Source organism: Pteropus alecto, unplaced genomic scaffold (assembly GCF_000325575.1).
Source record: "Pteropus alecto unplaced genomic scaffold, ASM32557v1 scaffold98, whole genome shotgun sequence".
NCBI lineage: Eukaryota > Metazoa > Chordata > Mammalia > Chiroptera > Pteropodidae > Pteropus > Pteropus alecto.
Genome location: NW_006443570.1, coordinates 13,796,941 through 13,824,006, shown reverse-complemented (window position 1 = coordinate 13,824,006; position 27,066 = coordinate 13,796,941). Strand labels below are relative to the sequence as shown.

The 27,066-nt window shown below is 34.7% G+C and overlaps 1 protein-coding gene and 2 pseudogenes across 1 annotated transcript in view; 2 read left to right on the top strand and 1 right to left on the bottom strand.

The window, feature by feature from the left end:
* USP32 (ubiquitin specific peptidase 32) overlaps positions 1-27,066 on the bottom strand; it is a 171,637-nt gene that overhangs the window by 87,908 nt on the left and 56,663 nt on the right. The window contains 2 exon segments of the mRNA XM_006924912.3: positions 850-968; positions 3,357-3,462. Of these exon segments, the coding sequence (XP_006924974.1) occupies positions 850-968; positions 3,357-3,462 (225 nt within the window).
* On the top strand, positions 6,199-6,318 carry LOC112473329 (annotated as a pseudogene).
* LOC112473240 lies at positions 9,805-9,923 on the top strand (annotated as a pseudogene).

Below are 27,066 nucleotides of genomic sequence, written 5' to 3'. Positions count from 1 at the left end.
GGAGGAAACGCCCCGACTTCAGAGATCCAGGTCTTAAAAGGAAAGGGCAACATCCATAGGTCAAGGGTGGAAATGAGGAGAGAATTAAAGAGGAGGGGGGGACCCAAGAACAGTGAAGGACTGTCATATCTGTGAAACTAAACTGAGTCAAATAGCCAACCATAAGAAATCAAACAGCACTGAGTGCTGCAGGAAGGGATCAGAAATTTCTGAAAGTTTCACTCTCCTGTTTCTGAGACTTTTCTTATATTAGCAGACCTCCAAAAAGAAAAAAAGAAATTTTCTCTGTTAAAGATACACATTGTCTATTGTTTAACTTATATACAATGAAAACGTATTAATTACGAAAACATAAAAATGAAAAGTTTTTAAAACCTAAATATTTCACAATGCAAATCAACTAAGTAAAATAAATGATAAAATAGGCCTTGATGGGTCATAGAGGTACCAGAATGGCTCAAGGCAAATAAGTGATATATCTATGCGTCCATGATGAAAAGCAATGGCACTACAATGTGAGCAATGCTTGGGTTACTGCAGGATCACTTGTGTGTGTTTATGTATGTGTGTGGGTGTTGGTATGAGAGTGTGGGAGTGTTTCCTTATACCATAAGTATAGACAGTTGCCTTTACAGTAGAATTGGGAACTTTTAGATTCACAAATATAGCAGTAACAACTGTCATGAACCTTTGAGTGCAACACATAGTTGAAAAATCAACTATTAAATACAAAAATGTCAAGAACATGGTCTGCATAAACATCTATTCATCAGGGCTAAACTCATTATATACAGCTAAGAGTCGATACTCTGTCAACAGGTAGCGGTGAACGTAAATTGTTAAATATACCTCTGAGAAACACCTCCTGAGTGTATCTGGGACTTTACCATCCACCACATGGAGCATTCTTTCCATTTCTTCCCGTATAACATAGCTCCCAGATTCGCTTGCAAAAAGACTAAAAATATCTAGGAGAAAGAAAGAATAAATTAATTTTATCATAGAGTAAATATGTCTTCATGAAAGTAGGGAGGGAAAAGTAACAATTATTGAATGATTACTAGTGACAATTTAAATATACAATTTAATTTATAAATATACAATTTAATTTATTCCTAAAAAAAAGACCAGCAATACAAATTAGAGCAGCAATGTGACATCTTTTCAAACACAACCAAATTTGCAAAAATGTTTAGATGTGACATGACAAAGTGTAACAAAAAGTTGAAAAAAAACAGAAATCCTTTACACCGTTAATGAGAATATGAATTATTGCAACCACTTTGGAGAACAATTCGCCAAAATTTAGTGAAGGTAAAAACGCATGCTAGAAATTCAAGTTCTAGGCAGCTCCACTTCTACTCTTGAGAAACTCTCATACATGTGCATGTCTATGAACAAGAATGTTCACTGGGGTAGTGTTTTTAACAGCAAAATTTAGGGGTGCGGGGTGAGTCTATCAACAAGCAAATAGGCAAACTGAGACACACACACACACACACACACACACACACACACACACGCATACGCACACAATGAAATACTATATAGCAGTCAGAATAAAGGAATTGTTTCAAGATAAATACCAAAGTAAAAGCAAATTGCAAAATAGCGTACTATTTATTAAAGATATTTAAAATCTGCAAACCAGGTAAAAACATGTTTAGGATATATAAAAATGTCATAAATGTATAAATACCTGTATAAAGAATGAAAGATCACTAAAGCCATGAGAATAATATCTCTGTGAAAGGAAGAACGGGGATGGGACCATGGAAAAATACAAAGAGAGAGCCTCATCTTGGCTGTAATATTTTATTTCTTTAAAAACAAAAACAAAAACAAGATCTAGGACAAATATATGCTACGAAATAGTAAGGGTTAGTGGAGGTAAATATTTTATATATGTTTGAAATACTGCTGTTATGGGTTGAACTGCATTCCCCAATAAGATATGTTGAAATCTTAATCTCCAGGTACTTGTGAATGTGACTTTATTTGGAAATATAGAAGGAAAGACAAAAGAGACATTCCATCCCTCTGAAGACTCAGCAGGTTCCCCTGCCTATCCTTCCACAACCTGTTGCTGATTCCCTTAGGGAGAGTATATATTACTGGAGTGCTTTGACCATCTGTTATGGGTTGAACTGTGTCCTCCTAAAAGATGTTAAAGTACTGACTCCAATACCTGTGGAATGTGACATTTGGAATGGGGTATTTGTGGATGCAATCAATTTAAGATGAGATCATTAGGATGGGCCCTAATCCAATATGACAGATTATAAGAAGAAAGGAAAGACACAGTCCGAAGAAAGCCATGTGATGAGATAGGCAAACTGCAGCTATAAATCAAGAAACAGCAGGATTTATGACTACCGCCAGAAGTTCAGGAAAAGGAAGGATTCTTCCTTACAGGTTTCAGAGGAGCAAGGCCCTACTAACATCTTAATTTTGAACTTCTAGCCTCCGTAATTGTGAGATAATAAACTTCTGTTGTTTTAAGCCACCCAGTTCATGGTACTTCTGTTACACCGCCTCTAAGAAACTAATAAAATTATACAATAAAAATGAAATTTTAATAATATGTTTGTGTTTATGACCCCCAAAACTGTTATTTTTAATTAATGGCTGCCTGGAGCCAGAGTATATGTTTGGTGGTAGAAGGATGCTATTGAAAAAACTAGGGTCACAGGTAAATTCTAATACATAAAATTGAATTTATGGATATGTTCATTATCTTGATTGTGATAATGTGAGTATATAAATGTCTCAAAACATATAAAAATGTACGCTTTATATATGTGCATTTTATTGAATGTAAATTACACCTCAATAAAACTATAAAAAAGGAAATGAATATGTATCCCAGGAAACAGAGATGGACAGTGATCAACTATGGTTATTGTCCCTTTCACATTCAGGAGATAAATGATGCCCTCTCATTGTAATATTTGCCTGCTTATGGGATTTAAAGGTCATGGATAAGGTACCATCCTCTTTTGGGTTTAGTAAATAATAAAACTGCCAAACAGTTTTCCCAAGGGCTGTACTATTTTCTACTCCCAACAACAGTGTATGAGGACTGCAAGTTTCCCACATCCTCACCAACACTAATTATCTTTCTTTCTTATTTTAGCTATCCAGTAGGTGTGAAGTGGTTTCTCACTGTAATTTTAATTTACGTTTCCCTAATAACTAATTATGTTGAACATTTTTTCAAGTGCTCATTGGCCACTTGTACATTCTTCTTTGGAGAAATGTCAATTCAAATCCTTTGCCTGACATCAGAATTTTGAAGTGTATCATTCTGCAAACAGATGTAGCATTATCATTTTGAAATAATAAAAAATACTTACATTTTGCTTTCTCTTCATCTTTGCCTCTTGTAAGAAGAACAAGCCCAACTATTAAATTATTGAAGTGCAGTCCTTTTGATGTTCCACCAAAAGAACAGTAAATCACCTAGAAGAAAATGATAAAGCCTATCTTAAATGTTTTAGTTGTTAAGGAATTTGAAGCAGATAACCCCTTTAACAAATCTTATCTCCATCTCTAAACAAGGTGCTGGTGAACTTCAGTGAAATTGATGTTAAGTTTCTCCCTCTTCCTCTTTTACACCTTACTGCATGGGCCAAGAATATATTGTACCCATTCTAAGGCACATATATCACTGGCTCACACACTGCATATTTACTCTTTCTCTCTGGAGTCCTTAGCAAGGTCCAAGAAGATAAAAGTCCCCCACTTCAATAGCCCCAATAATGTGATAAGGATTTTGTGCGATTATAGAACTTTCTTCAATCTCTTCATAAACTATACGTAGCATTTTGATTTGAAAGACTGACATTTTCTAACTGACTGTTCAGAAATACAATGGCAATCACATTCCAATATATAAATGTATAAAATTAACATGTTTTACACCTTAAATTTATACTGTTAAATATCAAATATAGTCAATCGAAAAGGTTAAAAAATACAAACAGACCGCAAAAGACACTTTTCATACTCTTAGAAATGGGTATTATAGTAATCAGAAATAAAGAAAAGTTATGCATAGGAAAGAGACAGGTAGAGCAACTACATAATTCATTCACTCACCAATTCTTTACTGAGTGTCTAGTGTATTATCATGATGTAACGAGAAATATATATTTGGTCTTCCTCCAGGTTCCTGACACAAGAGCTTCTACAACCCTTGGAATTTCTTGAGTGCAAAGAGCATCTTTTGTTATTTATAATAATCCCCTTTCAACCATAACTGAGTTTATGCTAATGAGGTTATTCTTGATGGGCTCTTCACAAAGCTTCAAAATGGAGCTGGTAATCAGAGGAACTAACGATGTGATTAGAGAGTTGGAACTTGGGGTGGGAAAACATCATAGCCCCAGACCTACTCCCCAATCTCTGGGAAGGGGACAGGGCTGGAGATTGAGCTGATCACCAATAGCTAATGATTTAATCAATCTAGCCTACCTAATAGAACTTTCATTAAAAAATCCCAAAACTGCAGGTTTTGGAGATGTTCTGGGTTGGTTAACGCATCAAAGTGCTGGAAAGGTGGAGCACCCAGAGAGGAAGTTCTGTACACCATTCCCTTCCTACCTCCACTTCCACCCCTAATACCTTGCCCAACGCATCTCTTTCCATTTGGCTGCTCCTAAGTTGTTCCCTTTATAAGGAACTCATAATAGTAATTAAAGTGCCTTCCTGAGTTCCCTGAGCCATTCTAGCAAATTATCAAACCCAAAGAGGGGGTCCTGGGAACCTCTGATTTATAGCCAGTTGCTCAAATGTATGGGAGGTCCAGGACCTGTGACTGGCAGTTGGGGGCAGACCTGTAGAGTCTGCACTAACCCAGGGTAGGTAATATCAGAATTGAATTGAAGGACACCCAGGCAGTATCCAAAGGGTTTGAGAATTGGTTAACTACACACACATGGAGACACACACACACACACACACACACACATATTTGGTGTCAGAAGTGGTATGTTGGGAAAAAATGAAACAAAAACCCAGATCCAGCATAGTATCTGCCATGTAGAATTTTTGTCAATAAAATGCATGATTGAAGAATAATTCAGAAATAAAATTTAGTCAATGTGAAAAATAACATATATTCATTAAATGATATTTATAAATATATTTAATAATACTCTGACAGCTGATACCAAAAACTGTATATCTCTAGTGCCACTGATAGAAAAACCTAGCAAAAACTAGCCTAGGGAGATGCCGTGAGATCAGAATATAAAAAAAAAAATAAAATAAAAAAGGACATAACAAATACTCTTTGTGGAATAACTATTATTAGCTGGCCCTTCCATAAACTGGAGGAAGGTAACAGAACAAAAACTCTGTATCCCTGTGGGAGAGGTAGGAAAACATCATAGCCCCAGACCTTTAGAGATCCCCTACCAGTGGGAGGAGAGGCAGAACCACTGAGAAAGTCTCACCCTCAAGATCAAGGACACAATGCCTGCCTAAAACTGAGACAAAAATTGGACAACAGAGACTGTCCCAACCCTAGCATCCCTCACCCACCTATATCATTGTGTTAGCAAACAAAGAAGAATAAGTAACAGTCTACTGCTCAGGGAGAGATCCTCTCTAAGCTCAGTAACAAAGAGAAATTAAGATCAAAAGTTGAAGGTAGAGCAGATTTTAGAAAAATCTTTTAGCAAACAAGGCCCGATCCTAATAAAGGTAACCTTAGACTAGAATTTAAAGCACATAGTGAACTGTGGGTAGCCATAGTAACACAAAATAGAGCTCAACTACAGACTAGACTGACTCAACTACTCACGCCAGACGTAAATACCATTTAGCTAAGTACCTACTGTCCTATACAAAACATCCATCTTTTGACCACAAAGTATAAGTCACACAAGGAAGCAAAGGAAAAAACCCCAACAGAGGAAAATATGGGAAGAGAGTTCAATAAAGCTTTGGAATGGCTCAATAGTAAACTCAACAGAACTGAGTAAGAGATTATCCAAAATGAAACACAAAGGGAAAAAAATGTGGGGGTCAGAGGGAACAAAACAAAATCCAAGAGTTGTAAAACAATATTAACTAATTTAATATACATGTAACTGAAATCCTAGGTGTAAAAGAGAATGGGGCAGAAGAAATATCTGAAGAAATAACTACTGAGAATTTTCTAAAAGTATTAAAGACACAAAACCACAGATAGAGTATGGCCATGCCACCTCAAACAAGCCAGATCCCGTCTGATCTCAGAAGCTAAGCAGGGTCGGGGCCTGGTTAGTACTTGGATGGGAGACCACCTAGGAAGACCAGGTGCTGTAGGCACGAAAAATAGAAAATAAGGGATTGTTAGCTGACAAGGTCCTTGCAATCTGTGAGGTCAACCAAGGGTTGCCTTGCCTAAAAAAATAAAATAAAATAAACTTAACATAAATAAATAAATAGATAGATAGATAGATAGATAGATAAATAGATAAATAATGAATGAATGAATGAATGAATGAATAAAACCGCAGATAGAAGTTGTTCAGAGAATAGGCAGGATAAATAACATCTTTAACCCCTAAAACACAACTAGACAAATCATATTCAAACCACTCAAAACCAAAGATAAAAAGAAAATTTTTAAGGCAGAGGAAAAGGACATTATATTGAGAAAAATACTTCTCATCAAAAACTAGATAATCCAGAAGACAGTGGAGTGACATGTTTAAAGCACCAAAGGAAAAAAACTGTGAATCCTATACATAGCAAAACATCTTTCAAAAAGAAAGGAAAAATAGATTTTTTCAGGAAAATAAAAACAGAAAAGTCATTACCAGCAAACCAAAACTCAAGAAAAGGAGAGGGGTGGCGAAAAGTACTTAAGGCTAAAGGAAATATACCAAATAGATACGTGTACCTTCACAAAGAAATAAGAGTAGGAAATGGCATCATAGAGAGGTAAATATAAAATGTAGTTGTTTTCTTATTTTTCATTGCTCTAAAAGATAACTAAATAATAGTAAAAATTTAATGTATTTATAGCATATGTAAATATAAAACACATGACAATAGCACAGAAATGAGAGGAAAGAATTGGAAGTATACTGTTGTATACTACATGTAAAATGGTATATTATACCATGTAACTCAATCTTTATATTGCCAGTCAGCAAGAAATTTAATCACAGCATTAATGTTTAACCAAACATTAATTCCATTAATAATATTATTTTTATGGTAATAAAAATAACATTTAAATGCTAATTATGTGGCATATAACTGTTGTATTAAGTGCTTTACCAATAGTAAGCCTCAAGATGATTCTATGAGGAAGGTTTACTGGTGTCTCCATCTTATGGTTAGGGAAAACTAAAGCCCAAGGAGATTAAGTAACTTGTCCAAAGTCATAGATCAACAAAGTAGCCGAGCCAAGATTCAAACTTAAGCAAGAAACATTCCTAAAGCTGAATTCTTAACCATATCAAAGTTCTATAGTATAATTATATACATTCGCTAGTATTATACAAAATAAAAGACATCATTAGCAAGATGTACATCATTTTGGTGAAATCTATTGAAGATTAAACTAAGAAATTTCAAACGATCACAAGCTCAATCTATAAACACTATGTCTTTGGCATCCCTTATCCCCCACTTAATAAATGCAGTCAAGTCTCTTTCGTTTTAACCAATTCACTGACTTTAATACAAAGAAACTAAAGTAGTAAGGGTAAAATTAACCAAGAAATTTTGAATAAGATATAACCTTCAATTTTGCAAATATCTGTAAAATGTAGAAGATTCTGTTCTGAATATATTTGGTTAGAATGCCAGAATATATTGGTACCTCACTCCCAAAATACAATAGCAATAACCTTCCAAACCCACCAATTTCAAAAGTTAATTTGATAGATTAAGAAAGGAAGCCCAGGAAAATTACACTTCTTCAATTCTAAGAAGTATTTTCAACTTTTTATTAGTGTTCCAGAAATCATTAGATGTAACACATCTAATGTGTAATATCTTTTTTCACCCCAAAAAAGTTATTTTTAAATCGATGGTCACCTTACCAGTGACAATGCTTTAATATTTATGAAAAATTAAGTGCCATGCTCATTACTTCTCAGCTTTCTTTTAGGATTGAGAGGGGTTCTCCACAGGATAGCAAGGATATTGTGAAGCTACTTTTTAAAAAGCACATAAGTGTTAACTATTATTATAATCTGTTTAAGATATTTATTTAAATATCCCTCTAGTAATTTTCTGTTGCTATTAAAAAACAAAGCAGAATAAAAACCATATTTTCTTAAACATGTCGTAGCCATGAATATCCAGAGTGAGACTTGGCATATTGTTTTACTAATGTATAAAACTGATGCTTGTGGTAATGCTCTCACTAGCCTCCAGACAATGGTACCATCCCAGTAAATAATAGAATTAGTTTAAGAGAGGAAAATTAATCTGCATTTTAAATGAGAAAGACTTACATTATGGTATAACAAGAAAATTAAAAGGTTTTAAAAAAAAGGCAGATGTGTACAGGTTTCCAGAGTTAAGGAAAGGTTGTGACAGTATCAACTGCTGCTCTATGGCTCCGGTCCTTCTCCTTCCACTGTCTTTGAATGTAAGATAAAAGGATATTCCACCATTCCTTGGAAAGTAGTAAGTGGTGCATACTGTTTCATATCATGGTTTTTAGAGTCAGAGAGAGTGCATTTGAAGCCGGGCTTTACTAATTTACCAGATATGTGACCTTGGGCAAATCACTTAACTTCCTGAGCCTTAATTCCATCATATTACATGTAAGTAAAGGCAATGTGTCACATGTCCTCTCATTCCAGGACCCAAACTGAAGAGCAGCCCCTGTGTGGGAAATGCTGTTCTCAGAGCAGAAGGTAGAAACCAGAGCCTGACTCCACTTTATTAATTAGTAAGAATTAATTCAGCATCAATGAGCTCATGACTTTTGTACTGGAAAACATTTTTTCCGAGTAAACTCTACTACACATTTTAAAATGCTTGACTAATTATCAACAAAACCAAATTAATGTTTTAAATTATCATTTCATTTTATATAACTTTCATGAGAATCAACACTTTCTACTTAAATTTTTAATGATGATTTGGTTCAATTCGTTTTACTCAATGTCAAAATATTTCTGTGCACTTCTGTGAAGATGTTATCTCTAACAAATCCAATTTCTCACATCAAATTTACCAGATCTAAATTTGTTAATAAAGAATTCATTTTTCTGGAAATGTCTATACAACTCTTACTCCGTGCTAAAAAAAACAATTATACAGTTTATTCTTAATGTGACATGTAAATATTTTATTATGTATCTCTACAAGATACTTTTTAAAATTAACCATATCATTATTACACTAAAAAAAAATACGAAAACACTGTTTCCCCAATATTCCTATGTTAAAACCCAATGTGAGGTGATTAGGACACGAAGGCAGAGCCCTCATGAATGGTATTAATGCCCTTTTAATTGAAGAGGCATCAAAGTTCCCATGCCCCTTTTGCCATGTGATGACAGAGTGAAAAGATGAACCAGGAAGCCCCGTGGGGCCCTCACCTAATACTGAATCTGCAAACACCTTAATTTTGGACTTCCCAATCTCCAGAACTGTAAGAAATAAATTTCTATTGTTCATAAGCTACCTAGAATATGGTATTCTGTTGTAATAGCCCAAGCAGACTGAAACAAAATCTTTAAAAAATCTCTTAGTATCAACAAATAGCTAGTTAGTATTCAAATTTCCTCAATTCTTATAATTCTTTTCAATTTGTTCAATCAGGATCGAAAATATATTTTAGTCTATGGCCATGCTACCCTGAACAAGCCCGATCCCATCTGATCTTGGAAGCTAAGCAGGGTCAGACCTGGTTAATAGTTGGATGGGAGACCACCTAGGAAGACCAGGTGCTGTAGGTGCAAAATAGAAAATAAGGGATTGTAAACTGACAAGGTCCTTGCAACCTGTGAGGTCAACCAAGGGTTTCATCGCCTAAAAAAAAAAATTTAATTGCTTGCTAATCTCTTAAATCTCTTATTCTGTAGGTTTTCTTTCTTTCTTCTTCCCACCTTCTTTCACTTTTTCCCTAGCAATTTATTTGATGAAGAAACCAAGATGTTTGTCCTGTAGAGTTTTCCAAAGTCTGTGTTTTGATGATTGCATCTTCTGTCCTCTGTATTTCCTGTGAAGTGGTAGTTGTTAGATCCAGAGAACTGATCAAATTTACACTATACTTTCTGGCAAGAACCATCTCCCAGTTGGTACTATTATGTTTCCATCAGGAAGCACATAATGACTGCTTATGTCTCTTTTTGTGATATTAGTAGCCATCACCGCTTAGATTCACAAATTCATTAAAGGTTAAAAAAACATTGGCAGTTATAATTCTACCATTCTTTTGTTTATTGCCTGGATTACTTCTGTGAAGAGAAAATTCCCCTAATCGCCTATTTATTTGGTTACCCTGAAGTATACTTTCTTTGTACAGAACAGCCAGAATAAATGCTTGGCCCTTTTCTTTCATTAATCGGTTTTTTAAATAATGAGTTGGTTTCCCATCATCTTTCAAAGGTATCTGTGCAAAAAATATATATAGATAAAAGACCCGAGACTGCTATCCTTAGGTATGCTTACAAGTTTAGCTCTTGACTAACATCTGTGAACCTGGATTTCAGGAAGGTTTCCACCATTCGCTAAGTGTTAAATGTGGCTACCTACCTAAACTTTTGCATAAACAATATGGTTTAAGCTCAACACCTGCTTTCCCTTTGGAAGTTTGGAATTTTGGTAAGTGGTAGGTAGAGGGTACCTATATGACCAACCCTAATAAAAACTCTAGGCTCTAAGTCTCTCTAAAGAGCTTCTCTGGTAGACAACATTTCACACCTATTGTCACAATTTTTTGCTAGAGGAATTAAGTGCATCGTGTGTGACTCCACTGGAAGAAAACTCTTGAAAGCTTGCAACTGGTTTCCTCCAGACTTTGCCCACATGCCTTTTCTTTTTGCTGATTTTGCTTTGTATCCTTTTGCTATAATAAATCACAGCCATGAGTATGACTGTATCTTGAGTCCTGTGAGTTCTACTGAATCATGAACTGGGGGTGGTCTTGGAAATCTGACAGTTTCCAAAGGGGGTATTTAGAAATAATAATATCATACTTGAGGAGAGAAAAAATGGTGTAGATGATAAGAGGCTCTGTTCATCCCTCTGGTGACCAAATCAAAGTTGTGACAGAAACAAGGAGCAGCAGCAAGGAAAAATCACCTGGGATCTAGATGAATAAGCCATACAACTATGAAGAAATCCAAGAAATCGCCCTGCAACGGCAGAAGGTAGGATGGGGTGAGGACGCAGGGCTGCCTGGTCTCAAGCAGCTGAGTGAAACTGAGGCTGCGGCAGAGGCGGCGGCAGAGGCGGCGGCAGAGGCGGAGGCAGAGGCGGAGGCAGAGGCGGAGGCAGAGGCGGCAGCAGACGCCTCTTAAAGGGGCCGGGGCGACCGCGAGCGGATTTTCGCGGTGACAGACCTGCCCACTCTGAGCACCAGTGACTGTTCAGCTGCATGCAGCAGGCACGAGGGACCTACAAGGAGATACTGTCGGAGTGAGGGCCGAAGTGAGACTCGCTCTGTACAGAACTGCCAGCGATATCCAGTGTTCCCTGTTGAGTCCTCCCCCATATCAGTGCGCCAGACATAGTGCCGCCATAGCTGTGACATCATCAAAATGGATAACAGAATTCCCTGAAACGCTGCCTCCCCCAACCCATATCCAGATATATATTCAGCGAGTCAGGTGATCCTAGCTGAGCAGCGCCTAGACTCACACTGGAAGCAGCTGGCCTTTGGTTTCTGGTGTGGCCATTTGAGGCAACTATAAGCACAGCATCTGTGAATTGCTTGCTGAATCTTAGCAGGTGGCCCTGGAGGAGCAGTGGCTTGAGCTAAATTTGGCCTGCACCTGAACCCCTTTCAGGACTGTGCCACTGGACACCTACTTCACAAATCCATACTAATAATACCGGGAGACTTAGGAGCTTTGCTTAGTACATAGAAATAGACACGGAAAGGCAGCCAAAATGGAAAGACAAAGAAATAAAATCACATGAGAGAACAGAACAGAGATCCAGATATAATGGAGTCAAGTAATCTAACAGATGCAGAGTTCAAAACACTGGTTATCAAGATGCTCAATGAACTTTTGGGAAGTATAGATAAATTCAGTGAGAACTTTAACAAAGAGGTAAAAAGCATAAAAATAGAAATGGAGATTATAAAAGAGAACCAGTCTGAAATGAAGAACACATTATCTGAGATGAGTAATATATTTAATGGAATAAATAAAGTGAATAAAGAAGAGGATCACATGCCCTATCTAGAGGACAGGAAAGCCAATCAGGACACTCAAACAGAATGGCAAGAAAAAAGATGCCAAGACTATAAAGATGATTTAAGGAGGATATAGGACACTATTAAGGCTCCAAATATTCATCTGATCGGCGTAAGTGAAGAAAATCAAGATGTTGAACAGCTGTTTGAAGAAATAATGATGGAAAACTTCCCTAACCTGGTGAAGGAAATGAACATAAAACCCCAGGAAGTTCAGAGGATTCCAAAATCAGGGATCCAAAGAGGCCCACACCAAGACACATCATAATTAAAATGCCAAAGGTTAAATACAAAGAAAGAATATTAAAAGCATCAAGAGAAAAACAAATAATAACATATAAGGGAACACCCATACGACTGGCAGCTGATTTCTCAAGAGAGACTATGCAGGACAGAAGAGCTTGGCAAAAGATATTCGACAGGATGAAGACCCAGGATATACAACCAAGAATAATTTATCCAGCAAAGCTATCATTTAGAGTTGAAGGACAGATAAAGAGCTTCCCAGACAAAAATAAGCTAAAGGAATTTATCACCACCAAGCCAGTATTACAGGAAATGTTGGAGGGACTTGTTTAGGAAGAAAAAACATGTGTCAAAAATCATGAATAAAGAATGGTAATAACTACATTCCTATCAATAAGTACCTTAAATGGAAAAGAATTAAGTGCTCCAATCAAGGGATGGAGAGGCTGAAAGGATAAGAAAACAAGACCCCTACATATGAAAAGGAAGGGAATGCAAAAAGATATTGCTGTGATGAACCTAGAAGGTATTTAAGTCAGACAGAGAAAGATAAACACTATATGATTTCACTTATATGCAGAATTTAAGGAATAAAAAGAACAAACTAATCAAGAACAGATTCGCAAATATAGTGGACAATCTGGTGACAGACAGAGGGGAGGGGGTTTGGAAGGCTAGGAGAATGGGGTGAAGGGCTAAAGAAGTACAAATTAGTAGCTGATGGATGGTTCCAGGGATGGGGAGCACGGCATAGGGAATGCAGTCAGCATTAATACATTGGCTAAGTGGAGGGTCAGAGGAGGGAAGGAGTGATTGGGGGGACAGTTTTATGAACTATATAAATATCTAACCAATGTACTGTATACTTGAAACTAATTAAAATTTTAAAAATATACTTGATATGTTTTAATTTCCTTACAATTATCCTTATTGATGACTAAATGTTCCCATGTTTGCCCATTCTTTTGAAGAGGGAAACTGTTCAAATTGGCTCCTGCGTCCTTTTAATATGACTCTAAGTAGTGTTTGACACGTTTTTTATTTTCTGGTATGACAGCATGTTCCTGGTGCCTTGAAGTGGGAAATGATGCAATCACAATTAGGTGCTAGAGTGCTTATCACTTGCATATTAGTAATTATTTTTCAGAATTTTCAGAGTACAGTGCTAGGAACTAAAATACATCATGAGTTTATACTGATACTCCCATATACATACAATCTTTTCCATCTCATCTCCAAGTTCATCATTACATTTTGACATGGAATAAATATTTCTATGTGAACAATGTTTCACAATGTTCCGCTCTAGATGGCATCAGTGAACTACAATAATGGGAGGCAGGATAATGAGGAGCATATAATTCTGATTATAACTTCAAAAGGGAAATTCCAAGTATAAAGAATGAAAATATTGGGTCTAGATGTTCATAGAAGAGACTTCTGATGCTCTTACAAATATAATTCTCCTTTCTTAGGGGGCATAAGTCAAGAAGATATTTCCTCATGCTCCTTACAATTGAATAGGGCTGTACTACTACTTTTGGCCAAAAGGTTGTGGAAAAAAATGACATGCACCACTTCTGGGCCAAGTATCTAATTGCAGGCAAGAGCCCTCTCTCTAGCATGTCCTCTACTTCGATAATTTATAGAAGCTTTTTCCAATATGTAAAAGTGCTATAAGAATTGATGCTGCCTGAAAAGCTGAACCATGGAGAGTCACCTAACTCGACCAACAGAATTTTTATGAGTGAAAAATAACATTTGTTATCTCAAGCCATTATTTTGGAAAGAACATCTATTTCAAAAGCATAATATAATCTATATTAACTGACATAGAGTTAAAAAATAAAAGGGTACAGAAGTTAAAAGTCAAAAAATATATCTTTCCTAAAGAACCTGAGGCATACTAACCTGTATGCCTAAAAATTACCTTTAGGTACTTCATGAAATATATAACATAAATACACAAAATGAGTCACAATGTATGTTGATGAGGTTCAAAGAATTAATTCAAGTACACCATAAGACCCAATGTGTATAAACTATGAAAACACTAAACATGCGTTTACATAAAACATACCCATAAAATTTCAAATATCACTATTTACATGCAAACTCTGATTATATATATATATATCTATATACGTGCACATTGAAAAGATTTTTCCTTTTACAGAAAAAAAGGATCTTTGTTTACATTACTATCTCTGAAGAGTCTATTACAACAAAATGTTTTTTAAATGCATTTCATCATACTAGTCATATTTTTTCTTTTCTGTTCTATAGAAATAGCATAAGCTAGAATCACATCCTGCTCCAGAAAATAATAAAGAGCCCCATGAAATTCTGAATAAGATACAAATGCATAGTACAAATTCCACAAGCAAAGAACAAACACCAAGAAAACAATTACTAGGGACTGGAAACCTGAACAGCACCCAGGGCTCACATGGAGCTGGCTACTCAGAAGAGAGACCTCATTTAACAACTGGTGTATTTAGTAAAGAATCCAGAAGAGTTAATCCTGCGTGTTAGGGCTAAACTGGATTTACAGTAAAGGCCACTCAAAATCCAACATAACAAAACTTTAAAACAAGCCTCAGAAAGATTAAATTAATCTGCAACTAATTTAACTGTGCACTGGAATACAATGAAGATTAAAAAATTCAGGTACTTAAGATATAAGGTTTAAAATGTCCAGCAGACATAAATAATTACTAGATGTAAAGAGAGGAAGATGTAACCAACCACCAGAAAAAAATCAGGCAAAAGAATGAGAGATGATAGAAATTTGTATACGAGATATTAAAAATAGCGATTATAAATATGCTTAAGGATTTAAATTAAAATATGAACATGGAAATGGAAACTACATTTAAAAAGAAACATACAGAACTTTTAAAATGAAACATACAGAACTTATAAAAAATATAATAACTGAAATAAAAAGATTACTATAGAGCCTTAACAGCATATGTAATATTGGTAAATGAAAGATCAGTGAACTTGAGACAGGGCAATAGTAACTATTCAAACTGTAGTACAGTGAGAAAAAAAGCCAAATATGGGAAGTTTGTGGAATGGGGAGAAATAGAAAATAAATAAAAAGAAAACAATCAGATGTAAAAAAATCTGTAATGTGAAAAATCAATTATTTTACATGCATGTAATTGGAGGCCAAGAAAAATGAAGGATGGAAAACATATTTGAAGGGTAGTGGCTATCTCTCAAGTCTGATGATAAACCCACAGATTCAAGATGCTCAAAGAACCTCAAACAAGATAAACATAGAAAAGCAAACTGAGCCATATCATAAATTCCTGAAAAACAATGATAGAGACAATATTGACATCACTGAAGAAAAAAAAACACATTTTATGGCAAAACAAAAATAAAAATTATCATTGACTTCTAATCAGAAACAATGCAAGCCAAAGAATAAAAGAAATACATTTAAAGTGCTGAAAGGAAGAAATAAAAAAACAAGTCTAGGATTCTGTAACCAACAACAAAAAGAAATACAATCCAATTAAAAATGGACAAATGAAAAAAAAAAAACTGAGAGATTACATAAACCAGGAAAAAAATGGGAAAATTACTTTAATAGACAATTCTCCAAAGATATATAAATGACCAATAAGCACATGAAAAAAAGTTCAACACCACAATGAGGTACAACTTCACAGCTACTAGTATGGCTACTAAAAACATGGAAAATAACAAGTGCTGGTAAGAATTTGGTGAATTGGAACCTTCATACATTGCTGGTGGAAATGTAAAAGGGTGCAGCCACTGGGGAAAAAAGCTTGACAGGTCTTCAGAATGGTAAACATAAAATTACCATATGACCCAGCAATTCCATTCCAAGGTATACACACAAAAGAATGGAAAACTGGTATTCAAACAGATTCTTGTACGCCAATGTTCACTGCAGTATTATTTGCAACAGGCAAAAGGTGGAAACAACCCAACACATGAATGGATAAAACATGGTTTTAAACCCACAATGGGATATTTTTCAGCTATAAAATGAAATGAAGTTCTGATATGTGCTACAACATGGATGAACATTGAAAACATTATGCCAAGTGCCGGACATAAAAGAACAAATATTGTATGATTCCAATTATATGATCTAGAACAGGCAAATTAATACAGGCAGTAAGTAGATTAGAAGTTAACTGGAGCTGAGTGGAAGCAAAAGGGGAAGTTATTTTTTAATGGGTACAGAGTTTCTGTTTGAAGTGATGAAAAACTTTGGAAATAGTGGTGATGACTAGACAACATGGTGAATGAAATTAATGCCACTGACACGTATATTTAAAAATGGCTAAAATGGTAAACTTTGTTATAAATATTTTATAATTAAAAAATATGAAAAACAAACATGAGAGAACTTCTACAAACTTAGAACCTGTCTGTCACCATCAACTAATAAACACTTGATTACACTTGACTGTTCAAAATAATGCTCTCCATGTTTAGAAAATATACTTTTTAGAAAATAGATAACTAGTCCCTAGAAACTAGAAAGCAGCTTTGAATTTTGTTTCTCACTTTAGAAAACCTGTCTTATTTCAACCCAAAAGCTTAAAATAACCTCTCTGAAAACACCAATTTTATAAAAATAATTATTTTATATCAGGGGAAAAGAACACTGTAGAAATGGTATAGAGGGTTTCAAATGTGTAAGTAATGCTTTAGTACCAAAAGTTTTTGTACCAAAACTTTACAGTTTTGGTACATCCTAAATATTGCAATAAATGTTTAAGTGCCTCATACATTACAGACAACAAATTTTTTTTGAATTTTTGAGTGCACTTAAGAAAATAGACATTTTACTCCACCATCCAGGTTTATTGGCAACTAGAGTCCTATTCTGACCAACCTATCAGCAATCTTTCTCACTGCATTAAAATGCTATCAAATATAAGGAAAAAAAGATTAGATTCATGGGACGTATTAATGGTTTAAGTGCATAGGATTCTAGACAATCTTGACATTCCTAAACTCTATTTCACTCTACTGAATGTGAGCCCATTTCAATATCAAAATCAGACAAAGTAGTAGTCTAGGATTCTTATTTATCTTACTGTATTCTGTATAACCTCCCAATATTTTAGGAAACTTAAGTGATTCTGTGCTCCTTAGGACCAAAAGAACTCAAACACCTATCCTTCTATTATCTTAAAGGAAAGTTTAAGAGGATAAAATACTCAAAGTATAGTCATTTGGAAGTTCTAAATGAGAGGCAATTTTTTCATTTTGCATGTTTTGTTTATTATCTATCTCTTCAAACTCCCAACAAAAATATAAGCACCATGAGGGATAGGATTTTATCTGATTGCTTATTGCTATATATTCAGCACTCATTATTCCTATTTATATCAATATTTATATAAATAATATTAGGAAAAAAATAAATTTACAGATAACTATAAGACATTTGTTTACTCCTTAAGTCATTTTAGATCAAATTTATACAGATATCATTTGATTTTTTTTTTCAAATGATTTTGAATCTAACATAGCAATCTTATTTAGCAAAATTAATTTTAGACTTGGATTAATCTTATGTTTCAGATTCTCTTCCAATGCTGAGAAAGACCTTTAGTTTTGGAAGAATAAGCAGTCTATGAAACTGGCAAAAGGTCAACTTGATAAACCCTTTGTGTTACCATAATATAGTAAATAATTATTTTCAAATGAATAAAACAATCTTTTAATCATTGAATATATCAATTTTTACATTTTTCTACTCCTACTTTGAGAAAGAGCTCAATTCAAACCTTTATAAAAGTGAATTTTTAAAATATATACATCTTTCCCTCTAAGTAACTGCATATAATAGACCAGCTCCCTCACATACCTAACTCAAAGTTAGCCTACAAGTTACCAAAAAATTAATTAGATTCTATATTATGACAAAGATTATGTTCCAGAAATTAAAACTGGCATAGTAATCAAATTAACTAATAAGAATTAAGGTAAATGTATGCTCATTTTATTTGGGCAAATATTTGATGTCTCATAATATCACATTTTAGATAACATGGTGAACTGTGGACTAATTATAATTAGGCCCATGCAAATCTTGTTAAAGAATTATAAACACAAACAGTGTTGATTAAAAATTCTGTATCTTCCTTGGAAAAAGGCTCTAAAGACATGCCTATTAGACTTTTTAAAAAAATCATAACCATTAAACATTTTTTGTGTGTATGTTCATATTTTTATTTTTTTATAATTAGTTTTTATAGCAAGTGATATTTTTTAAATAAAATTTTTAGGTAAATTAACAATAGTACACAAACCCTGAAGTTTACACAAAGGACTGATTCTATAAACTGTTGCCCTAAGTAATAAGGTAATCATAAAACTGTGCTACCCACTGTATGGTATGACACAGAAATATGAGTAATAATTCTTGTCTTTGAACATCTTACAACTGCCTTGAAAAGTTTCTGAAACACCTGATACAGAAAAGCCACACACATGGTGCCCAGAGAGCATATACTCTACTGGCACCAGAGTGGAAGGGGAATGTTTTGCCATATAGTGATTAAAAATATGAATCGAATCAAAGAACCTTCAGTGATGCCAACTATATTTCATAAAATGTCTCAGATGCAGAATATGCAAAGAGTTAAGAAAACATCATCCTTGCTCTCAGGGATATCACAGTCTAATGGAAAAAGCAGACACCAAAACAGCACACAACAAAAGTTTACCGATGCTGAATTAAGAGTCTGTTCACTTAAAATAGTATAACAACCAGGGCAAGGTGAGTCAGTGGAATAGACAGAAAGTGTCCCAAGATGCAGGAGGAAAACCAGATAAGCCATCTCTCCTTAGAAATATGAATGTTCTCTTGATGGATTTAGATTAGCGAACAGTAGAATACTTAATTCTGTACCTGACAATTCCACTGATCAATGGTTCACATCAATGATTCATTCAAAGCAATCCTGAACATCTTTGATGTTCATTAGAGACCATCCTCTTGCAGGGCCCGGGCCATGGAGTTTCCACTGGTTGGGGAATTGCCCCAGCTTTAAGCTTTTCCAGATATTCGGCCTGCACTAGCTAGCTTGCAGCACTAGAGAACCTTAACTGTATCTTCGATTTGAACTACCCTGTCTTCCTCCCAGTGCTAGACTAATCTGCCCAATCCTCCAGAATTTCAGTGACAGTCAGTCCATACAAGTATGTTCTATACTTGCTTGCGATCTTGGTTCTGTTAAAAAATGCCCAGGAGTCAGCCTAACTTCCTCTTTACTCCTTATCTCTTCACACACCTCTGAAGACTGCCACACCACCTGTCTCTTCCTTGGATTCCATGCCCCCACCTAGCACAATTCAACAGTCATGGTACCGACTGCTAATTACTAGTAGCATCTAGTCCTAAGCATTTATTTTCTTCTTAAGCATTTTTTTATCAGTGATTTGGATTATGATATGGAAGGCATGTGTATTATTTGTAAATGACAAAGCTGGGAGAAATGGCTAATAAAATAGGTAACAATATACAATCATTGACTAAAGGTAACAAGATTAAATGTAATGTATTTAAATTAGAGTTTCTTAAAAACTCGGTATATATAAGGATAGAAGAATCAACCTTGGAAATTTTAGCCTACAAAGCTACAACCTTTTTGCATAAGTACAATTTTATGCTGCATGGTAGTGATTAAAGAATTAAGTATTCTACTGTTCCCTAATCTAAATCCATCAAGAGAACAGCATGGGATTATATAGTATGCATATTAACTATGGTTAAGGAGCAGTAGGGATAAAGGACTTATTTGCCAGAAGGGAAAGTTCCAGTTTCTCAATTTAAATAGCCAGAAATTAAAACTGGCATAGTAATCAAATTAACTAATAAGAATTAAGGTAAATGTATGCTCATTTTATTTGGGCAAATATTTGATGTCTCATAATATCACATTTTAGATAACATGGTGAACTGTGGACTAATTATAATTAGGCCCATGCAAATCTTGTTAAAGAATTATAAACACAAACAGTGTTGATTAAAAATTCTGTATCTTCCTTGGAAAAAGGCTCTAAAGACATGCCTATTAGACTTTTTAAAAAAATCATAACTATTAAACATTTTTTGTGTGTATGTTCATATTTTTATTTTTTTATAATTAGTTTTTATAGCAAGTGATATTTTTTAAATAAAATTTTTAGGTAAATTAACAATAGTACACAAACCCTGAAGTTTACACAAAGGACTGATTCTATAAACTGTTGCCCTAAGTAATAAGGTAATCATAAAACTGTGCTACCCACTGTATGGTATGACACAGAAATATGAGTAATAATTCTTGTCTTTGAACATCTTACAACTGCCTTGAAAAGTTTCTGAAACACCTGATACAGAAAAGCCACACACATGGTGCCCAGAGAGCATATACTCTACTGGCACCAGAGTGGAAGGGGAATGTTTTGCCATATAGTGATTAAAAATATGAATCGAATCAAAGAACCTTCAGTGATGCCAACTATATTTCATAAAATGTCTCAGATGCAGAATATGCAAAGAGTTAAGAAAACATCATCCTTGCTCTCAGGGATATCACAGTCTAATGGAAAAAGCAGACACATCAAAACAGCACAACAAAAGTTTACCGATGCTGAATTAAGAGTCTGTTCACTTAAAATAGTATAACAACCAGGGCAAGGTGAGTCAGTGGAATAGACAGAAAGTGTCCCAAGATGTAGGAGGAAAACCAGATAAGCCATCTCTCCTTAGAAATATGAATGTTCTCTTGATGGATTTAGATTAGCGAACAGTAGAATACTTAATTCTGTACCTGACAATTCCACTAATCAATGGTTCACATCAATGATTCATTCAAAGCAATCCTGAACATCTTTGATGTTCATTAGAGACCATCCTCTTGCAGGGCCCGGGCCATGGAGTTTCCACTGGTTGGGGAATTGCCCCAGCTTTAAGCTTTTCCAGATATTCGGCCTGCACTAGCTAGCTTGCAGCACTAGAGAACCTTAACTGTATCTTCGATTTGAACTACCCTGTCTTCCTCCCAGTGCTAGACTAATCTGCCCAATCCTCCAGAATTTCAGTGACAGTCAGTCCATACAAGTATGTTCTATACTTGCTTGCGATCTTGGTTCTGTTAAAAAATGCCCAGGAGTCAGCCTAACTTCCTCTTTACTCCTTATCTCTTCACACACCTCTGAAGACTGCCACACCACCTGTCTCTTCCTTGGATTCCATGCCCCCACCTAGCACAATTCAACAGTCATGGTACCGACTGCTAATTACTAGTAGCATCTAGTCCTAAGCATTTATTTTCTTCTTAAGCATTTTTTTATCAGTGATTTGGATTATGATATGGAAGGCATGTGTATTATTTGTAAATGACAAAGCTGGGAGAAATGGCTAATAAAATAGGTAACAATATACAATCATTGACTAAAGGTAACAAGATTAAATGTAATGTATTTAAATTAGAGTTTCTTAAAAACTCGGTATATATAAGGATAGAAGAATCAACCTTGGAAATTTTAGCCTACAAAGCTACAACCTTTTTGCATAAGTACAATTTTATGCTGCATGGTAGTGATTAAAGAATTAAGTATTCTACTGTTCCCTAATCTAAATCCATCAAGAGAACAGCATGGGATTATATAGTATGCATATTAACTATGGTTAAGGAGCAGTAGGGATAAAGGACTTATTTGCCAGAAGGGAAAGTTCCAGTTTCTCAATTTAAATAGCTGAATTCCATCTCCAAGAGGTAGCAAATTTCCAGACGGGCTCTAGTAGAGGCAGCAAAAACTTTGGGATCATGATACTATATCAAAACCCCTGTGGCTTCTAGCTCCACCCTCATCTCTAAAGCCAGAAGATAAGGTTGGGACTAACTACTAAGTCAGGTGAATACACAGAATTGTTTCAATTCCTCCAATTTTAAACAGAGTAGAACCGAAAAACAAAAATTTCACTGAATTCCTATCCTACATCTTTGAGTTGATTTGCTACACCAATTTACAATTTCCAACACTTAACAAGATAAAAAAATTTTTAACAATGTAAGAGAAATGTTAAACAGAGAAGCATATTTCAGTGAAAAATTTGTTTTTAAAAATTATTAGTTATAATGGGGTATTATTTAGCCATAAAAAGGCATGAAGTTCTAACACATGCTACGACATGGATGAACCCTGAAAACATTATGCTAAGTGAAATAAGCCAGAAATAAGCCAAACACAAAAAGACAACTATTGTATGATTCCACTTATATGAAACATATAGAACAATTAAATTCATAGAGACAGAAAGTGGATTAGAGAGAAGGAAAGCGGAGCTATTAGTGCTTAATGGGTAGAGTTACTATTTGGGGTGATGAAAACATTTTAGAAAAAGTCAGTGGTGATGGTTCCATAATATTCTGAATGTAATTAATGTCACTGAAATGTACCTTTCAAATGATTAAAAGAGCAAATTTTGTCATTTATTTGACCACAAACACTCTCTGCTCTCAGCTCAGTAGGACCTAGCAAAAAAAAAAAAAAGTGACTCACTTGAGGCCTAACCTATCTCACTCATCTAGTCTATGTCTGTGGGGTCATGGAATTATCTAGAAAATTCAAAGACTAAGTAGCAAAATCAAACAAAACCTATCCCAAAGGTAGCCTGTAAAATAACTTGCAAGTAGTTCTAGTTTTTAAAAAACAAGGAAAGCATTCCTAATTTACAAATTATAAATTTATAGTTTGTGAAAATGACTGTTTAGAATACAGAATGTATTTTTCCTTCATAATTAATAAACAAATTCACCTGGCTAACACCCAGAATTCTACCTAAATTATAACGTGGTTATATATTGAGATACTACAAGCATACTACTGCAAATGTATGTAATTTCATCTCTATTATTTAGGACTAGTATAAGAATGAAGTCATCATTTACAAATATCGTTACCAAGGGGAAGCATCTGCACTATGTGGTTAAAAGGTAATAAAAGGTATGAGTATGTCTTTGCCCTCTCTCTTCCCTTTCCTGGTCCTTCCCTGTGCCCACTGCTGAGATTATTAGGTGGTCACAAGTAAGCTAAAGAAACAGAGTGAGCAACTGCTATAGGGGCAGGGGACATTATCAGGTCCCTTTATCCCAAAAATGTCCCTGATAATGCATCTATCCAAAATCACATTCCCAGAAACTGGACCTCCATTCCTCAAGCAGGGTAGTAACATTTTTGGCTATCCTTTGTTCATTCCTTCTTTTCCAGGAATCCAGTTCTGGTCAGAAATAATGAGGCAATTGAGTATACAGTTCTCTTTCTGCAATATACACACTGGCTACTAGCAACAATAAACCTGGAGGGACGTGAACAGTGAAACTAGGTAATGGCAGTGAAGTGCTGTCACATGTAGATGCTGCCTTAGGGCTACCTTTACAAAGATTGTGGGCTCTAAAATGCTATTTAGAAGAATGGCTACTATTTTGTCCAAGACATTATTCTCTTATTTGTTCCCTCAGTAACCAAAGATACACATTTAACAAATAAACAGCTTTCTGAGATACCTTATAATCAGGTAAATTTGAGAAACACCACACTAACCCAAACACATACTCATTCTAGACAACAAAAGAAAAAATAAACAAGTGGGCCTACAAACTAAAAAGATTCTGCAAAGCAAAGGAAACCAACAAAAGAACAAAAAGGAAACCTATGGAATGGGAGAAAATATTTGCAAGTCATATCCATGATAAGAAGTTAATATCTAAAATGTATAAAGAACTCACACAATACCAAAATAATCAATTAAATAATTAATTTTTAATTTTAAAAAGGTCAGGGGAACCAAACAGACATTTTCCCAAAGACCGGCAAATCATCTACAGGTACATGAAAAGGTGCTCAACATTACTAATCATTAGGGAAATGTAAATCAAAACCACAATGAGATATCACCTCACGCCTTTAAAATGGCTATCATTAAAAAAAGCAAAGAGATACTGCTGTGTGATATATGGGAAAGTTGTTAAGAGAGTAAATTCTAAGAGTTCTCATCACAAAAAAAAATATTTTTCTTTTTTTTTTGTATCTATATGAGATGATGGGTATTAAGCAAATTTATTGTGGTAACATTTCATAAAACATGTAAGTCAAATCATAATGCTGCATACCTTAATCTTATACAGTACTGTATGGAGAGAAAAGGAAACCTCTGTGCACTGTTGATGGGAATGTAAATTGGTGCAGCCACTATGGAAAACAGTACAGCCGTTCCTCAAAAAATTAAAAATTGAACTACCATATAATCCAGCAATCCCAAATGAAAATAGGATATTGCAGATATATCTGCACTCCCATATTCACTGTAGCATTATTCAAAATAACCAAGATATGGAAACACCTTATGTGTTTATCAACAGATGAATGGGTAAAGAACATATGGTACAAATACACAATGGAATATTATTCAGCCACAAGAAAGAGAGAAATCCTCCCATTTGTGACAATGTAGAGATGGACCATGAGGGTATTATGCTATGTGAAATTAGCCAGAAAAAGAAAGACAAGTAAAAAAAAAATCTAACTCTTAGAAACAGAGAGTAGAAAAGTGACTGCTAGGTACTGGTGGGTGGGGAAAATAGGGTGAGGTTCATAAAAGGGTACAAACTTTCAGCTGTAAGGTGAATAAGGTCGAGGATCTAATGTAAAAACATAGTGACTACAGTTAATAACATTGTATTATATAATCAAAACTCATTAATAGAGAACTTAGATGTTCTGGGGTGAGGGAAGAAGAAAGAAGGAATCCCCAAGAGTTAGATACTATAAACTCCAGAGTAACAAAGTGTTTTAGAAACCTAAGGAAACTGCTACAAGGGCAGTTTTTTAAAAAATAGAGTAAGTATTCCAATTCATACTTATAAGATACATCTTAACAGACAGAGTACATCAAAAACTGGCAACATCTTTCCTTCAGGGAAGGGAAACTAAGTGACTAGGAGACTAGGTAGAAAGATTTTTCACTGTTCTTTTGTTCTTTTTAAACTTTTGAACCATGAGAATGTGTCATCTATTAAAAAAATACAAAAAGAGAAAAAGAAAGGAAAAAGATATGCATTTCCCAACTGCCCTCACAAGCCATATCATACAGGCAAAGACCTAACTAAGGCGAAAAAATGAAGTCACAGTCACCAGACAAAACGGTTGTCCAATTGACAAGTAAGACAGTAATATGCATTTTACATAAAAGTAAAAAAAATCAACATGGAAAATCAATGTATGAACATGCAACTGCAGGTGAGTTTTTAGTAAAACATAGTGGTTAACAACTGTGGAATCAAATAGACCTAGGGTCAAATCTTAGCTCTTGTACTTAGGGGTTGTGTGGCCTTGAATAAATTTTAAAGCTTGAGCTAGAAAATGGGATTAATAAGAAGAGCATCTACACCTCACATGGTGTGGTAAGAATTAAATGAGATAAATTAATTATATAAAATATTTATCATAGTGCCAGGCACATGGTAAATAACTTCATAAATGTTAGTTATTATCATCAGCAGTGGGAAGCAACATACAACAGTACCCAATATGGATTTGAATACACAGACTTGAATCCTGGATCTGCTCATTAATTTTCCTATTTTGGAAAGTAACCTAGCTTCAAGCCTCAGTATCTTTTCCTCATTCATGAAATGGTAATAATATCAGTATTTGCATCATGAAAAAATGTCAAATGACTTAAATCACATAATAAAATCATAGAATAAAAATTCCTGAATCACTAGGAAAACACAATCTTAACCAAGTGTTCAAAGTTAAAATCCCCATTAATAGGATAAACCAGCTCCATGTAGTTGTTCAAAGTACTAAATGATGTATTTGCAAAGAAGCTAATAAAGTAACTAGCATATAATATTAATAAACAGTAATATAGTATTTCTGAAGGAAAGGTTTAGTTTCAAATAAACAAACTGCTTTTATTTGGAGCTCCTGTAACATCTGTAAATTATGTAATTATATATAACTATGTTATTGCCAGTTTTAGGGTAAACTGATATTATCCACAGGATAATTTCATTGGCCTTTATGACATGATGCTTTCAAATGACCTAATGAGAAACAGACCGATGATAATTAAAATGGTTCAGGTGGTATCTCTTCGGAGTTCAAGGACATTAAATAAATATTCTATTATCCTTCAAATAAATAGGCTGGTGTGGGCTTAATGTGGTTTCCAGAGATTATTTTAAAAAATAATCCTGACCTTAATGAGGGGGGAAAAAAAGACAATGAAAATCAGTAATAGGGACTATTTTTCAGTCCAATAAAACTTCAATACATAACTTTCAAAATACCAGTACAATTAAGCTGTTGATCCTTTTTCAGGGCTGTATGGACAAACAAAAGAATTCTCAAACACAGTTGGATGAGGG